The sequence below is a fragment of the Peromyscus leucopus genome, chromosome 9, assembly GCF_004664715.2.
Source record: "Peromyscus leucopus breed LL Stock chromosome 9, UCI_PerLeu_2.1, whole genome shotgun sequence".
Lineage (NCBI taxonomy): Eukaryota > Metazoa > Chordata > Mammalia > Rodentia > Cricetidae > Peromyscus > Peromyscus leucopus.
Genome location: NC_051070.1, coordinates 79,705,110 through 79,723,551, shown reverse-complemented (window position 1 = coordinate 79,723,551; position 18,442 = coordinate 79,705,110). Strand labels below are relative to the sequence as shown.

Here is an 18,442-nt window from a genome sequence, read left to right as displayed (position 1 = left end):
CCTCTGCAAAAGCAGTATACAACTCTTAAATGTTGAGCCATCTCTCCAACCTGCTGTTCATTTCATCTTTAAAAAAATACTCTGAATCAAGCTGGGTGATGGTGGTGGTGGCGGCGGCGGCGGCGGCGGCGGCGGCGGCGGCGGCGGCGGCGGCACACGCCTTTAATCCCAGCACTCGGGAGGCAGAGCCAGGTAGATCTCTATGAGTTCGAGGCTGGCCTGGTCTACAAAGTTAGTTCCAGGAAAGGCGCAAAACTACACAGAGAAATGTAGCATGACTCTTAAAAGTTCTTATTAATAAAATCAAACCCGAGGCCAGTTTTTGGGGTCAATGCTGGTAGATCAGAGAGACAGAACAAGCCACAGCTAACCTCACCTGGCCAACTTCTCAGCTGGTCTTGCTTCTTCAGACTGGAAGCTTCTGTGTCCTCATCCCAACTGCTGCTGGAAAGCCTGAAGCTTAACCAGCCACATGATTAACCAGCCAAATGCTGCTAGTTTCTGGTCCTCACGCCTTATATACCTTTCTGCTTTCTACCACCACTCTCTGGGATTAAAGGCTGGCTTTCTGGGATTAAAGGCGTGTGTCACCATGCTTAGCTGTTTCCAATGTGGCCTTGAACTCACAGAGATCCAGATGGATTTCTGCCTCTGGAATGCTAGGATTAAAGGCGTGTGCTATCACTGCCTAACTAGTGGCTTTTCTGTTCTCTGACCCCAGATAAGTTTATTAAGGCACACGATATTTTGGGGAACATAATACCACCACAGAGAAACCCTGTCTCAAAAACAAAAACAAACAAACACCAACAACAAAAAAGATACTCAGAATCAAAAACTAGCTTTCTTAAATATAATTTAATTTTTTCCCTTAACAGGAGCCAAATTGGTTTTAAAATACTGGTGAGGTTTATGAAGACATGGAACTTTAAAATGCTGTCACCAGGCTGGAGAGACAGCTCAGTCAAGGTATCTGCCATACAAGCTTGAGGATTTGAGTTCAGATCCCCAACACCCACAGAAGAAGCCAAGTGTGGTGGAGCATGCTCTAATCCTAGTACTGGGGAGACAGAAACATGTTGTTTTAGGAGCTCACGAGCCAGCCAATCTTTGGAATCCTAGAAGTCCAGGCTCAGAGTGAGAGTCTGTCTCAAAAATAAAGTGAAAAGTAATAGAAGACAAATGATGTTGACTGTTAGCTTCACTTACAAGCAAAGATACACACACACACGTGCAAATATGCACACATAAAAGACTGTCATACTTATTACTTAAAACCGGGTGCAAATGTCAAAATTAATTCTGAAAAGAAAAATAATGACATAAAACCATCTATTAGTACAACAGCATTAGAATGTATTTTAAAGTCAGAAAAATGTGATAGGAGGATGGAGAAAGGAAATAATGACATTAAAATGGGTTGTATAAGGGAAAAACAAAGAGATGCTAGAGCTTCCTAGATAATGATACTTAAAATACAGGTGTTGAGTATATTTATAGAGGGGACCATTAAACACTAACTAGAGCTAAAATCAGAACTGAGTATTCACAAATTTAAGCATCACTAGACATAATAAGCATTTAAATTTTAATCTATATACCAAAAGATGGATGAAAAAGGTAATAATAGAATCAAGCAAAAACTATAATCATAATGTAGGATTACAGATAGGGTTATATGTATAACTGAACATAATGAACTAAAGAATTTATAAAATGATAAAGATTTTCGGATCTATTAAAAAAAACAAAATTAATGCCAAATTAGTATTTTCCTATGAAATAAATAAGACAATAAAATATATTTTAAGGAAATTTCTAAAATATACTAAGTTTATAGTGATACTAGCTAACACTTACAGAAGAGCTCCAACGTTTTATGGGTAAAATGTAACAGAGTAATAGTAAATACCATTGTTTCAAGGGAGCATCTAAATGTATTGACTGTCTATCAGTAGATCAAGATGGAAAAGAAGCTTACAATAGTGACAATTTAAAATTAATGGATTTTTGAATATGACATGCAAAACTGTGATGGATAAGCCTGAAAATGTAGAAGCAGATTAAAGACAAAATAGTTATAATGAATAAAGCTCTAAGTTGTTTTTTTTATTATGTTTCTTAAGATGAGAAGCATGATGAAACATGAACTCATAAAACAATGAAATAGCCAAGAGGATATTTAATGAATTGATGAGCCTAAAAATAATGCCTTGAAAAAAATATACCAATGATGAACATACCACCACCAAAATCAGAAGTTAGAAGGAGAATACCATGCAAGGCATATAAAATAATTAAGACCACTATTCTGGAAGCTCACTTTAATACCAGTCACTGGACATGCAAAAGGATAGATTTGTGGGGCCTGGCAGGATTGTTCAATGGTTAAAAGGACTTAACTACTCTCCCACAGAGCCTAAGTTGGATCACAATCACCCACACCTGTACAGGCACCTGCACTCACATGCCCACCCACAATGACACACACATGCTCATAATTAAAATTAAATCTTTTAGAAAGAATTGCTTTTGCTTTAAAGCATAAACCAAAGTAATAATCTTTGGCAGAGAAACAGTGTTAGGGAAAAAGACAAGCTCTGTGTCTTCTAACACGTAATGTAGCTATTTGTCATATTTTCCCTAGTAAACTAAGGAAATCTGCACCTAACTGTAGGTCCACATGGACTTTATAAGACAACAACTGGATACAATTATACTAAGTGACTTTTGGAAAGAACATTGTGATATTTTCCTCTCAAATATTACAGTAAACTTTGAAGATTTTCTGATCACTATAGATAGTATTAGAAATTATATCAACAAGAATGGGATGCCAAATTCATAGTTTAGTGCTTATAAATATTAAGGTATGGGATTGGATTAACAAATATAGCCACTGTCACTGTTTTTCTTTTTAATTAACTCTTATTGAGACCCAGAAATGCTCATTTTTTTTACATGATACCTTTAGTTGTTTCAGGACTACAGCAGCTAAGGCAAGAAGCTGTGCCTAAGACTATAGCTCTTCAAGAGGCTCAAAACCTGGCCATACAGATTCTTACAGACAGCCCAGGAAGCATCACACATCACTTGACAAAGATGATTTCTCCACAAGTGGATGAGGGGGGAACTGGCTACCTGGAAATCTCTTCCAGCTGTATAATAATGATTGAATAAACATTGATACACTCACAGACTATGCATTGTACATATAGTAATATGCTTTCAGAGAATGATGGTATAGTAAGAATAGATTGATAAAATTTTTAAGTAGACTCTAAAAAGCACTAGGATTAAAAAATCATGTTAAAAACACATAACCCAACTGACAGATACTTCTATATTTTGCAAAAATAAATTCTTGAAATGAAAATTTTCCATTCCATTTATTTCATAGGTTTTCTACTGTGAAAATATTTATTTTAAACTCTAAGAAAGGAAAGGAAGTATCATTAAAAGTTAAATTAAGAACAGAGCTAAATTATGTATCTCTTTTTGATGGTTCTTAATACAGCAAAAAGTCTTTAAGGATAAAAACTGAAGTTATCAGAAGACAATAAATATTTACACAACTACCTACAAATAAAGTGTATACATTTAAATATACACAAAAATAGTTATAGGTCCTCCTAGAGAAAATGACAACACAGAGTACCATAGCACATGAGACGGTATTTGAACACTCACAATGGGAGTGTGTGGGTACACTTGCTCTTGGGAAATAATCAGGAAATATGATCATGAGCTTTACTTCATATTTGCTCAAAACCCAGTAAGTTTCCCTCAAAACACATTGCTACTTGTTTCAAGATTCATGTACAAAAATGCTTAACTCTGGGTGTTACAGACTCTATCTGCAACATCCTCCACACGTCCCTGGCTTGGTTCCATTGAGAGATAGTAGGGCCCTTACCAGGTGGTAGAGGGAAGTATTCTGGATACTGAGAGCACATCCTTACAGAGGACTATGGGGTTTAGTCTTTTCTTTCTGTTGTAGACTTTCAGAGCCATGAGGTGAGCAGTCTTACTCACCATGTACCATAATGTGCTGAAACTCCAAACCATGAGCCTCAATCAACTGTTTCTTTACCTAACTTGACTATTTCAGATATCTACCCACTATAGTGACTGAAAGCTAAGACACAAAGTTCTTATTATAGCAAAATGTTTTAAAAGCATTCAACAATAGAGTAAAAGATGGTGATATATCACAGAAAAGAATGTCATGAAATCCTATGGAAGTTTTGCAAATCATGCCATTAAAAAATATAACATGCTAAATTCTCTTGATACAATATTAACTAAAAAGAATTAACCAAGATTTAAAACTGGAAGCTCTATCTATCCATCTATCTATCATCTGTCTGTCTGTCATCATCTATCTATAAGTAGTACATATACACACACACTACATATATATGCATATACAAAAATATTAAATACTTTTCTTCAGACTTAGGAATATAGATTAAGTATTTTTCTACATTCTTGTGCTTCCCAATTTTTCCAAAAGGAACATGGCTATCCTTTTCTATGTATGAAATTGAAGTTTGTTTATTTTAAACAAAAAATATGGTAGAGTTGCCTGTTGGAATACACAGATGAGGCCAATGTGGAAGGATATAGTTTTATTAAATGATTTACACAGAAACACTGGTACTTATTGAGCACTCAATAATTCCTGAACCTTGGAGTGGCTAGCATTTGTATGCAACTCAAAGACAGTGTCTCAAAATTGCCTATGAGTGGTTCAACTTGAAAGGAGACAGGGTTTCATGGGTGCTTGACGATTCCGAAGTCTTTGATCAAACACTGTTTCAGTGCTTTGTGCAGAGGAAGGGGGGGTGGTGTTTCAGCATCATGGGGCAAAATAAGCACTAGGACCCCAAATGCCAATCATCAAACTATTCTTGCAGAAGGGAAAGCAGCAAGAATGTGTTTTGCTTTTTTTCTCCTGTTATGTGGATGAGGGGTCCAAGCCATAGAAATCTACAACTATTTTGTAGATTAATGAAAAATCTGGCATTGAGGATCTACAGACTATGAAGTAAGATTATAAAGTGCATGTCTTGCACACTCTTATACACCTCTCTTATACACCTCAAGACTATCCCGTGCCTCGCTATACACCAAGTTCATGACAGTTGTACTGGGAACCTTATGAGGGTCTCCTTCATGAAACCTGTGGACTAAAGTGACTAGTCTAATCCCCTGTCACTTTAGTAGTATAGAGATTTATTTGGTACCTGAAATCAGGACATCTGTGCAGTCTAAAGAATTCAAGGCCCACTTTTCACTGTGAAGACAAGGTCTAGCACAGGGAAGGCTTTCTTTGTAGTAGAGCATGCTGACCTCTTGATTATGTGTTTTTAAATTTTTATCATATTTATGTGTGTGTAGGAGGTGTGCTGTGGTGTGCCTGTGGAGGACAAAGAAAACTTGGGGTAGCTGGTTCTCTCTTTCGTTTGAGTCCTAGGGATCAAACTTAGGTCACTATGTTTAGCACCAAGTGCCTCTGCCTCTAAACCATATCACCCTGCCCTGTGGTATTGTCCTGAATCCATCCCTTCTTAGCTACTCAATAGTTATGGCAATGGGAACGTTGCCCAAGCTTTCTATGGCTTGGACCCCTCATCCACATAACAGGAGAAAAGAAGCAAAACACAAATTTATAGACTAGTGTTAAACAAGAAACTGTGTGTAATTTCCCATATGCAACTAATACTCAGTAAAGTATAGCTTATAAAAAAGAACGCCCAATGCAACCAATTTAGAAAATGCCCCCTCTCTCTCCTCCTGTGTTCTCATCTCTAACAAGGAGGGCTGCCTCCAATCACATGTGAGCTTCCCTTGTCCTCTCACATTGGGTGATTCTTGGGTCCTGTAAGGACACACAGCAAAATCATGAAGGACTAGAATAAGGACCAGAAAATTGTGGAAGGAAAAGTTGAGTCCACAGCACCACCTAGCCTAGTGTGTGCTGGGCTGTTCCACCTCACTCTCTCATCTTCCTTCTTCTATTTTTTTTTTTTAAGTGTAATTACTGGAGCTTATGTTTCACAGTTAATGCTGTCAAGCCTTTTAAACTAATTGGTCTTTTATAGAAAATTTAACTGAAAATTAACACATCTTTTAATAACATTGCCTTAACTTTAATGGCACTCTGCCTTTCGTCTATAATTGCACTAAAATTGTCATTTTCCATGTCATATCTGCCATTTTTTATATTTGCTAGTTTTCATGGTGTGGATTTTTATTTTTAGTATTTTTCTTTCATGAGCAGTGAGAACTGTTTCAATTATTTTCTCCTGGATCTGCCTTGCCTGGTGCAACAGCAAGGGGTGTGTTCTTGGGTCCAGCACAACATCCCGCTGTTTGCTGCTCAGACACAACACTGCTGCTACACCATCTGCCTTGGCGATGCCTGTGGACTGTCTGTCTGCTTGTGAGAAGAAGAAATGAGGGCTCTTGGATGGAGTGTAGAGATGAGTCATGAGCAGGAAATCGCTGGCATCTCTGGAATGGCGCTGGATTAACCTGGGCTGAGAGCTCAGCCTTCAACATAAGGCTCACCCAGGGTTCGGCCCTTCAGGAAGTTACAGTATAGACAGAAAGGCAGGTGGACCCATGATTCAGAGGAGCACATTCTCCAGTCTTGGTAACATAAATCTCGTTATTTCTGACACTGAGGCCAGTTCATATAAGACATGAAACACTGACTCATCCCTCCTGCAGACTTCTGACTCATCTATCCACATAGCTCCAGAGTCTTATATCTCTAGAGTATGTGTGCATGCATGCGTGCAGGAGAGAGAAGGAGTAAGCAGACACATTCATACATACACATATATATGTATGAATGTGTGTGTGTGTGTGTAAATAACAAATCTATGGCTCTGCTGTCAACATGTTCCTGCTTGTTGAAAGACCTTCATATCTCTTTTTCCTTATCCAATTACCACAAAGAAACACGGAGTTGCTCATATCACACTTAATTAACAGTTGGTCTCAATTGATTCCCAGACAATGGAAAGCATAAGTGAGGGCTGGTGGTGCATTGGAACCAGAAGCCTCGGGTCTCCTTGATGACCCTGTGCCACACTGCCCCACTTACTTCACGTGCTTAAAATCTGTTTTTCTTATTTGACATTATTCATCATTCCCCTACAGTTTTCACCTCTAGATTATCCAAGCAGAAAGAAAATTTAAACAATAGAAGATCATGGTCCATGGTTCTCTTCTCTATCCTGAGTCTGTAGAGTGGCGAATAATGTGTGTCATTTAGTAGGTGTCCAGTAAATGAACTGATTAAGAATGATAACTGTAATACAGCTTAAGAGAATTGGTCATATGCTAAATACTTCATGATCACTTTATAACCATGACCACAGTCTCATGTGGACAAGCTATGGGACATGTATGATTTTTATCCCATTTTAAAGATGACAGAAATGAAGCCTAGAGAGATTTAGGGTCATCGTTTCTCAGCCTTTTGGCTAAGATCATGTGTAGATTTAGGGTCCTTAGTGAGTAAACTGGTGTGACTAGTGAGCCAATGTCGTATCTTCTTATCCCAAGTGGCTAGGTGGAAATGAAATTGAGATTGGGGTTTGGAAGAAGTGAAATTGGGTGAAAAAAATCTGAAGACTCACACACAGCTCCCAAAACAGAGAGGTTTCTTTTCATTTCATGTGCTTAGGCATGTGTGTGGAGTGTGTGTGTGTGTGGGGGGGAGGCAGTCTAGGATCATTCTGAAAAGTTCATTTCTCAATTGAACCCTTCCTCTTAGGGGTGCACATCCATAGGGATAATTATTCCTCCCACCATCAGTTTCTGTTGTCCATCTATTGGATGAAGCCACAAGACTGTCTGACACAGCCCTATCAATTACAAAAAAGGCCAATGAATAATCAAAACAGTATTCTTTTAGCAGAGTAGTAAGTCAGGAAGAGTTGAGTGATGAGAGGCAAGAATGTTGATTCCTTGAATAAATGGCAATTTGGGGAGCAGTGCTAGAAAATGGGGATCCCTGACATCCAGAGTGATTTGTGTAGGTATTGTGGTTTCTGCAGATGGATGCTGGCCTTGACTCTTACTTCTGCTCCTGCTGTTTGAAAGGAACCTCATTTTAGTTCTCCCTGGTCACTGCCTTGGTACTTAACTGATCTAAAGTTTTCATAAATGAAGTTTGGAGTCGAATACAAAGAAATCACAGGTAGCACTTTGTCAAAAGGTCTGCATCTAATTGGGTCTGTTGAGCCAGACCTCAACTGGAGGTTTTTCATCCTAGATAGTAGGTCTGGAATGATTTGGCTGGGATTTTGATTGATGACTTGAAAAAGCACTGTCAGTAGGCATGTTAATGTGCCTCACTGCACTGTCTGAATCTGGTTTATTCATTTATTATGTATTGAAAGATCAGACTGTATCACCAAAGTGTGTCACTCAGTTCCAAGCCCTCAATAACCAATGCTGCTGCTGCTGATAAATATGAGGAACAGTACTAAGTGCCTAGAACCCTTTACTCTAGGCTAGAATATAGAAGAAAAAAATGCTGCTTTCAGGCTATGGCATCCATATACCACAAGCCACTTTGTCCCAAACACTTCAATTTGGTATCAAAAGAGATCAGGGATGACCTTTGAAAACAGTTAGTAGAAATCAGTTTGTTTTGATTTCTCATCTGAGTTTCTGAGAACTGATTATCTGGCAATGTTATCAATGTTTAGCCTTGAAACTCATACCCAGGCACGCCCTGCCTCCATACTGTCTATGCCCCACCTCACGCTGTCAGTCATGTGCCCCTTAGACTATGTAGAAGTTTCAATTGCATCACTGGCTTCACAGTTGTTTAACCTGCACAGGTGTACTGCTTTATTTCAAAATTCTCAGTATGTGATCCTACTGGAGCACATTGACTGTCTGTGTATAAACATAAACGTTATAAATTTAGTTTCAAAAAACCCTTATAGTATTTTCCAATTCTAAAAAAAAAAAAATCCATAAGCAGCTTACTTGTCTTTTAGTAAGAGCAGAGATCTGAAATCTCTGGAATTTGGATCAGAATTCAAGTGATATTTCTAAAGAGATACAACCCAACCTCCTACAGAGAATTTGGTGCTTTACTGAACATAATTATGTAGCCTCTATTGTTCTTTCCAGCCGGTCCAAGACTTTGTATAAACTGAGCCAATATTACAAGCAGCCCTAAGGTCATTCACAGAATTCTAGGAAACCAGGAGGGCTCTGCTCCGGTTCTACTGACTTGAAAAGCCACCAGTCAACCTTAATTCAGATGAATGTTATTTTATAATTATTTTTAAAACCATAATTCTGATATTTCACTAAGATATGCTTACATTTGTACCACATTCAGTAATATAGAATCACCTAAATTCATCTCTAAAAGCCCCATGTCTTCATCTTCCCTCACACAGTAATCCCTCTGGGATTATTTTTAATGAATATACGATAATAATGCATAGTTAGCGTATCAGTTGTTTAACATAGTCAAGAGAACAACCTTCTTAAGCAATGTGAGAAATGTATGTATGAAAAAATACCCTCTAAATTATGTTTAAAGTTGAATGTGCTCAATGAAACTCTGTCCCATGGGTCCCTCAAGGTCAGTTTTTATCCGGCCCATGACTCCATTTTCACAAATTGTGAATTTCACTATTGCAAAATGAAGGGCATCTTGCACAAATAAAGACACGAGTAGGAACAATTCCCAGCACCTGCTGTGGCCCATTCTAAATGGCTGCTGTTGTCTGTTGCAGTGAATGATGATACCACTGTGCTGGAATCCACTCTTTTAATTGTTACTTATTTAGGGGGTCACAAGAAATGGGGAAACAAATGGCTTGACCACTTACTACACATCAAGTTACTAAATGAAACACAACTACTTTTGATGTCTCAATCAATAACTCCTTTCCTTTAACATCCATCCTCGTCTGTGCCCTTCAGCAGAGAAGAGTCCTGTACCTGGTCCTCACCCAAGGCCTACTCTTTTAGTGACAGGCAGGGACTTTGGTGTCAATCTTGGTGCACTATCTTTTCTATCTTCTGTTCGCATTTGGGCTATTCTCAAATGTTTCCAATTTTACTAAAGAATACTTAACCTCCCCCCACCACACACACACACACACACACACACACACACACACACACACACACACATCACTATTAGTACTACTCTCCCTCTAGCTAGAAGAGATGCTTACTCAGACATCACCTGCCACCTGCCTGCATCACTTATCAGTACTACTCTCCTTCTAGCAAGAAGAGATGCCTACTCAGACATCACCCCCGAGTCTTGCCAGTCCAAGCCATCTCCACCGAGCAAACAAGGTCAGTGCTTTCAGATATGGAACCTGACCACATCACTCTTCAGCATTAAGTCCAAAGAGTCAAACCATGAAGATGGTTTTCAATGTCTTCCCTGTCCCTTCCTCATTGTGGTTCAGTTTCCTTTGTCTTCCTTGACAGAGTCTCACATCTTGGTATGAAATTTTTCCTTGAGGAGTGCTTTTCTTATCCTCCAAAACAGGTCATAACTTCCCCTGTCTTCCCTGCTCTTTGAGGAATTTATAATCAATACTTACTTGGGTGATTGATAAATGTTGGTATCTTTTCTAGAGAGAAAGGTTCATGACCTTTTCCATGCACAGCTCAAGTTTCTGCCATGTCTCCTACTTTAGAGATGGTCCGTGGGTGTGTATCCCACCCCTCGAATGGAGAGGAGGGAGCTAGACAACTTACCGCACTCATGAGCGAGTCCAGGACGCTGACAGCAAACGCTGTCCCACATGCAAAGGGCTGCGTGAGGTACAGCTCTGTGTCAGGGTCATCATCATCATCTTGGTCCAAAAACTGAACATTAGTATCGTTCACTAGAAAAGGCATAAAGTGAGAATTAGCACTGAACACTCTACATGTGTTAGTGAAGCCAGAGATACACTAAGTGACTGGCTTAGAGAAACTGAAGTTATGGCAAAAGAAACAAGCATGGCGAAGCTGTTGATGGACCTGGGCATTGGCGAGCAGTGGGACTCGATGGACTGCTCCTACAGGACTGTTTTAACTTCGGAGACCTGGAGAGCAATGAGGTCAAGCAGGCTTGCTCCATGGCAACTGCCAAGAACTGGCAAGTTAATGGCATTGACCAGTCCTTGCTGCAGTTTTACAATCATGACCAAGAAACACCCTAGGGCATTTCTTGGTAGCCAAAATCCTCTGAGAGATGGACATAATTCGATGAAAATAGCCATGCTGGAATGGTAAAGTTAGCCACAAAGGAAAAACGCAACTTATTTAGAAGGAAAAGCAATGGACCAGAAACACAGCAAGGGCAAATGGCACGGAATTTGCCCTCAGGTAGGACCTATAGCTAGCCCCAAGAATGGGCCTGGGGAGTCCCTGGTGTGCCTGGCCTCTGAACCCAGGCCCATACCTTACTGAACACTTGGGAATGGCTCCTGGCTATCTCCGGCTGTTTTCCAACTTCTTTTGCAAGGCTCTACACATTCTTTCCCCTTCTAAACAGCTCTGCCTTCGCTGTGTTCTAGAAGAAATGGCCAGGGCAAGATGCCTTCCTTCACTGTCATCTGAGGAGCCCCTAAGGACTCCTCCTGCATGTACCCAGACTGATGCACTGTGCCCTTCAGATGCCTTTAACTTTTAAAAAGTAAATGACAAATGAGCTTCTATTCCTATCTTGGCCTCAGAAATGATCCATTTTGCAGAGCAAGTAATAGGGGGAAGTGTGGGGAGCTGGGAAGAGGCACACTTGTGATTTCTGGAATAATTAAGGTGGTCTTAGGAAGAGAACAGATGAGATTTCCTAGCTCTGATGTCTTTCTGAATCTATCTGCAGCTAATTCTCTTCCCTAGAGTTATTGTTTTAATTTTTTTAAAGGAACTTTCTGTACAACTTTTCTTTAAAAAAAAAATACAAACAAACGATTAAAAAAAAAGCACCAAAACTTTGTTTATTGAGTCAGAATAAATGATAATAGGATAAAAGGCTTGGCGTGGAATTATTTTTAAATGACACCATCTTTATTCCCTCTGGAGAATGACTCTAATGGAGGGAAATCTTTGCTGTGATTTTTTCCAAATTTGGTCACATTGGGTCCCCGTTGTTGTCTCAGGGGCAAATGGATTGCAGGATGGTGGGCAAAAGTCTCAAGTCTGGTTTTGTCACCCACTTTTTTGGCAAAGCATTTCATGATCCTACAGCTAAGTTGCTCTCTTGTGAAATGGGGAAATTATGCAGTCTCTCATGAGGTAGCTCAGAAATTCCTAGGAGACCAGATTTGGTGAGTTTTCTCCAGGACCCAGGGCATGCTGTGCACTGGATAATAGGAGGCTGATAACACAATTGTCTATCAATTATTAGGGAAATGTCTAGCACCTCTCTGCTCCTCTCAGAGACAGTAAGATTTACTTATGAACCCTCCAAATGGTTCTGTTAAATTGAATCATGTCTGGCCCTAAGCTGTCTCCATACCCATTTCATGTTTGATTAAAAGTGTCTCAAATGGCCGGGCGGTGGTGGCGCACACCTTTAATCCCAGCACTCGGGAGGCAGAGCCAGGCGGATCTCTGTGAGTTTGAGGCCAGCCTGGTCTCCAAAGAGAGTTCCAGGAAAGGCGCAAAGCTATGCAGAGAAACCCTGTCTCGAAAAAAAAAAAAAAAAAAAAAAAAAAAAAGAAAGAAAGAAAGAAGAGAAAAAAGAAAAGAAAAGAAGTGTCTCAAACGTCATGAACTGTAGCCTTACTCCACGTGGAAATTGTATAACCTACCCCTATAATAAGTAGCTGTGGCTCAGCCAATCACAAGTGGCCTAGTGTTCAAACTAGATTCAGGTAAGACAGGCTCCACCTGTAGCCCTGGCCAGGTTGTCTCCATGCCTCATTCTTCTGTCTCTTACTTCACTTCCTTTCCTCAGGAGTGAGTGTGTGTGTGTGTGTGTGTGTGTGTGTGTGTGTGTGTGTGTGTAAACACCCTGCTCTCATAGTGGGCCAAATATGAGGAACTACTTTGTCCTACTTTAGAATTGTAAATGAAGTGGATTCAGCTTTCTAAAGCAGGCGCTGTAGAGATGGCGGTGATTCAGAACACTTGCTATTCTCTCAGAGGACTGTGTTAGCTTGCTTGCACCCACACCTTGATCTATCTGACACTCCTCCAGGGAACCCCACATGCTCTTCTGTCCTCTGCATGCACATGAGGTACATCCACACATGCAGGCAAACACTAAACATTTTTAGGATTTTAAAAACCATGCTTGTGGAAATTTTGCCTTAGCTTTTCCCTCTCCCTGTCTGTATCTCTCTTCTCTCTCTAGGCAGTGTCTCCTGTATCCTAGGCTGGCTTCAGACTCACTGTGTAGTGGAAGATTATAGGCTGAACTTCTCCTCCACCTTTACAGTGTAGGGATCATGGGTGTGGACTACCACACCCAGTCGATGAAGTGCTAGGGATTGAACCTAGGGCTTTGTTGATGTTAAGCAATTGCATGTAAAGCACTCTGTTAATGTTAAGCAAACACTCTACCAACTCAGCTAAATCCCAAGTCTATAATTTTTGTCATTTAATATTCCAACAGTATGTTGTGAGGTCCACAGTATGTCTGCTCTGGGAATCAGAAAATGTAATCAGAAAATCACATGCATTCGACTATGGTTTTGTCTATTCACATCAGCTGATGGTGTTTACGTCATCATTTGTACTGGAGCAGTATCCCCGCCCTCTTTACGGAGAGATGAGGGAAAAACCATCCTACGTTATTAGCGTGGCCTGAGTAGGAAGAACGACTCTGGACTTGAGTGATGCCGGCTATTGGAAGGTGTCAAGGCAAGAGCAAGTTTCAGTGAAAAGCCTGCCTGTTGTTCTGGAATGCCCAGTCCCAGGAAGATAGCAGCTGGAGCCCCGCTACCCACTTCCCAGAATAGCAACTACCTGGGTAATAATAAGAGGTGACAAAAACATTGCCCCACCATGCATGTGACCAAATACAGTTGGGAAATAGTGAGTTAAGCTGCAACAAACAAAGTACTCCCTTCCCGAAACGTCGGGAGCCTTTGCCAGGGGAGTCTCAGAACACATGAGGACTGGAATATATTGCAGTCTTCAAATGTGTTTGGCCTGGGTAGCCTCTGTGTCTTTGTGTGTGTTCGGGTTTGGATGTGTTCATATATGGATGTGTTCATATATGGATGTGTTCGTGTACAGGTGCATGTAGAAGGTAGGGGTTAACATCAGCCGTCTTCCTCGATCATTTTCTATATTACTTTTTGAGGCAGGGTCTGTCAACTGAATCCGCAGCTCACCGATTCAGCTAGACTCCCTGGCCAGCAAGCCTCAGGGATCCTTCCGTATCTGTCCCCAAGGGCTGGAATTACAAGATGTACACTGCCATGCTCAGCCTGGATGTGCATGCTGGGGATCAGCACTCAGGTCCTCACGATTGCGCAACAAGCGTGGCTTTACCCCAGGCCTGTCTCTCCAGCCCCGTCTCTGTCTGTTTTAAGGGGCATTTTGATGGAGTAATATCACACAGCACACAGCCCAGGGCAGATGACATTGCAGGGGTGAAGTGGGAGGAGGAATGGTATGAGGATGGTGGTGTGATTGCGGGAGAGAGAAACTAGCCTCAAGAGCAGAGGGAGGAAGTAGCCTGAACTCTAAATGCAAAGGAAAAAAAAAAATCTGGTGTGGGAGAGTGCTTGGGGGACTTGATAACTGAATTGTTGCCTCGCATTTGGAGCACCAAGCTTTTTGTTTTCCTTTCCCACTAATCAAAGTCAGGATACCCTAGTTAGTGAGTAGCACACGGACTCCAAATGCAAGAGAAAGTCTTGGTGTGGATGTTTTCGGAAACTGTGTAGGTATCTGTGTGGGAGATGCTTGGATGACTTTTGCAAACAGTGGTCTGGGGCACATGAGCTTCCCTGGTCTTTTGTGGTCCTTTGGTTCTAAGAAGAGTGATGGAGAAACCCAGGCTTTTAACCAACAATGCTAAACATGAAAAAGATACTTCTCCTACTGTGGGAAACAGAAAATAGTGTGGTACTCCTTGACCTGAGTGAATGTGTCCTGATAAATAGCTCTGTCTAACAACCACGCAGGGCTGCATGGTGGACAATTTATTTCTTCATTTCTAGACACCTCACAAGCAAGATTACTGGGTTAAAAGCCTCCTCTCTTATTTTGAAATATATTTGGGGGGTCAAGAAAATGGAGCGTTCATTTCATCGGTGAGTCATGCGAAGGCAGGTGCTCCCCACTCCTCCTCCCACGTCTCTGCTGGGAAGCCCCTTTGCTATGTCTATTTAGAAGATCAATCTCAGGTGCTGAGACCTGCTGCTGATGGGCGCCCTTCGTGGGTTATTAACCAAGTCATGGGGAACCATGGAAGGGCCTGACAAATGCAGCCATGACCAGGGGTCTTTATCTTCCAGATAAATCCACTGTGAATCTCCCCTCACCCCCCGGGGGGGAGCTTTGGGACAGTGGGGTGGGGATCAGAGAGTAGGTCTGCCAGCCTGTTCTGCACCCTTCTTGGAATCTGGCTTTAGTAAGAAAAGATCCCCTGGGAACCAGCTGCTTTTTATGGCTTCAGAAGCAGAACTTCTGAGAAAGGGCCTGGTAGGGGGAAAAAAGGCAAATAAAGTCAGAATAAAGAAAAATAAACAGCTGGAGGGAAGGCACTGTCTAGGATTTCTTATCTTAAAATTTTTATAGTTTTCCTTTGACTTCCTCTGAGAGCTGTGAAGACATGTCAGTCAAACTGACAGCATGTTGGAAGAGGAATATAGGGAGGAGGCGGGGGAGAGAGGGCACGTGTGGGATTTAAAAGAGAGGGAGAGAGAGGCTTGGGCCACAGAAAATGAATTAGAGCAGAGATGCTTTGGAAGCTACTGCCAGGTCAGATGGGTGTGATCAAAGGTTTACTGATGCTGTGTGGGGAAAAAAATCATTAAGAAAAGGCCATAACAAGACAGTCGATTCCAACCAGAGCCACAAATAAAATACATTCAAAGCAGTGCCATGGGGTAGCCTTTCTGTTACAGCCAGCGAAATGAAGGGGAAAAAAGCCAATGAAAGTTGGAAACACCAAGATCAGAACAAAAGAAAATACTGATGTCAAGAAGACAAGCACTTCTTACCCAACTCCGTTATCATTAGAATGTGCGTCCCACTGTTTTTTTCCTGATTGACTGATACCAAAGGCAACTTGCCCGGTTTAGCTAATTGGATACAGCATTTAAGGGTCAGGGAAAGGGAGTGGAGGGAAGTACAGAAAAAAAGAAAGAAAAGAGTGAGGGAACAATGGGGGACGCATTCTCAAGCTAAGCCACCTGGACAATATGTACCTGGAGGGGGGAAGAGCTATTTAGCAGTTGTATAACTTCCCACAGGGTACCAGAGAATGGCAGGGACAGGTCAGAAGTTGGGTTTTTACTGGCTACAGGTTATAGCCTTCAAACCCTGTGCACTTCATTCATATTTTGGCCATTTTTTGAAAATGACCTTTGGCGAGACTCTCAACTGGGATAGGGTCAAGGTGGGGCTACTGTACAGTGGAGCAAACGATCGTTTGAGCCAGTTCTCACAGGGGATCCGCTCTCAGGTGGGATTGGCTTAGTCCGGAGGTTCTGAGTAGGGTTTCAACTGTAGGAACCTTTGAAACAGAACACCCAGAAGAGGCACCTTCAGGAAGAAGCTGCCAGAAGGGCCCTTGCCTCCTTTCTTCCCCATTCCCAAATGGATGCCCCAATTTCAAAGCCATTCTCATGCTCCTTTGAAAACAATGGCCGGAAGGAAGGAAACTTTCTATTTCTCTCCTGGGAAAGATAGAACAGTTTGTCCTTCAAATAATCTGCTGTATCTCTAATTGTACCTCACCTTCACTACTCCACTATAAGGACCAAAGGGCTAAAGAACAGGCCAACCTCCCCATATTCTCCACGGTCTGAAAGACAAAACCACCCACCCACTGAGCTGACAATGACTCCCTACCGAGTTCTGTGATGATGGGGATGTTGACTCCTGTTGTGATGGAAGGCTGGCGCAACATTCCATGCACTGGGCTGTTGTCAGGAGATGATCTGTCCATTCCAGGAGGTGTGAATCCTAGTGGAAAGAAATTCAGAGAAGTAGAAAATCTGGAAACGATATAAGTACAGTATACATACAGAACCCTTAAGATGCCCTGTACACATTATTGACAGGCAGGTCACCAATTAACACAAGATAAACTCTGGGTTCCTTTTTTTTTTTTTTTTTTTTTTCCTTAAGGACATTATAGGAAATACACTTGAAGCAATTCTAACTTAATCTGGCAACTTCCTAAAATTCCAGACATAACATTATATATCCTACTTATAATTCCCCTTCTCCTACAAGTAGTTAACACTCACTGTGTCTAGTTGTCCTTAGGAAGGCAGGACTATGTGACATGCAAAATGCTCTGGCTCATGGAAAGTGAGTGAAGAAACACACATCACTTCTGGTCTAAGGCTTTGTCTTACCCTTCTCTTCCCAAACCACATCTAATATGGAGTCATGGGTCACTATGGAGATGGAATCTGGACAGCAGCCTCAGACAACTGCCCTGACCCATAAAACCTTCTAAGCGGAAAAACAGCGATGGCTCTTCCAACCACTGAAATGTTTCATGTGTTGCTACCACGGCCTAGCCAAACTCATTTCTGACCATTCTCCTCAGCCAACTGATTGCATTTCCTTCTGCTCTTGAGGAACTTAGGCCCTGGGTTTGACATGGTTCCGGCTGGTGAGATGTGAGGGCAAATCTGCTTGGAGGCTTTCGGCAACTGTTCCTTGGTCTTAAAAAGACACGCAAAGGAAGACAGCTTGTTTGATCCCCCTAGACACTGTTTCCTATGTCTACACTTCCTAGACCCACAGCATCCATCTTCCAAGAAGGATGAACAGCCATTGAATACAAAAGTCACCTGCTGCTACTGTCTGAAACACATGAACTATGAACCAAAGGCTGAGGGGCCCCCAACTGGATCAGGCCCTCTGAATAGGTGAGACAGTCGATGGGCTTGATCTGTTTGGGAGGCAACTAGGCAGTGGGACCAAGTCCTGTGCTCATTGCATAAGTTGGCTGTTTGAAACCTGGGGCTTATGCACGGACACTTGGCTCAGTCTGGGAGGAGGGGACTGGACCTGCCTGGACTGAGTCTATCAGGTTGATCTCAGTCCTTGAGGGAGGCTTTGCCCTGGAGGAGGTGGGAATAGGGGTTGGGCTGGGGGGAAGGGGAGAGGGCAGGAGGGGGGAGAACAAGGGAATCTGGGGCTGATATGTAGAACTGAATGGTATTGTAAAATAAAATAAAAAAAGAATTAGCCTTGAATTCCTGAGGTAACTGACCTGGCAGTATCAAGACATCATGAGATT

At 41.6% G+C, this 18,442-nt stretch overlaps 1 protein-coding gene across 33 annotated transcripts in view; it reads right to left on the bottom strand.

Moving 5' to 3' along the window:
• Kcnma1 (potassium calcium-activated channel subfamily M alpha 1) overlaps positions 1 to 18,442 on the bottom strand; it is a 709,897-nt gene that overhangs the window by 27,780 nt on the left and 663,675 nt on the right. For 17 of the 33 annotated variants that reach the window (XM_028879652.2, XM_028879677.2, XM_028879662.2 and 14 more), the window contains 3 exons: positions 17,035 to 17,148; positions 16,182 to 16,262; positions 10,768 to 10,898 (listed from right to left, as the gene is read on the bottom strand). In XM_028879652.2, the coding sequence (XP_028735485.1) occupies positions 10,768 to 10,898; positions 16,182 to 16,262; positions 17,035 to 17,148 (326 nt within the window). The remainder of the gene's footprint in view (positions 1 to 10,767; positions 10,899 to 16,181; positions 16,263 to 17,034; positions 17,149 to 18,442) is intronic. The other 16 variants (XM_028879686.2, XM_028879668.2, XM_028879669.2 and 13 more) reach the window with 1 other exon arrangement.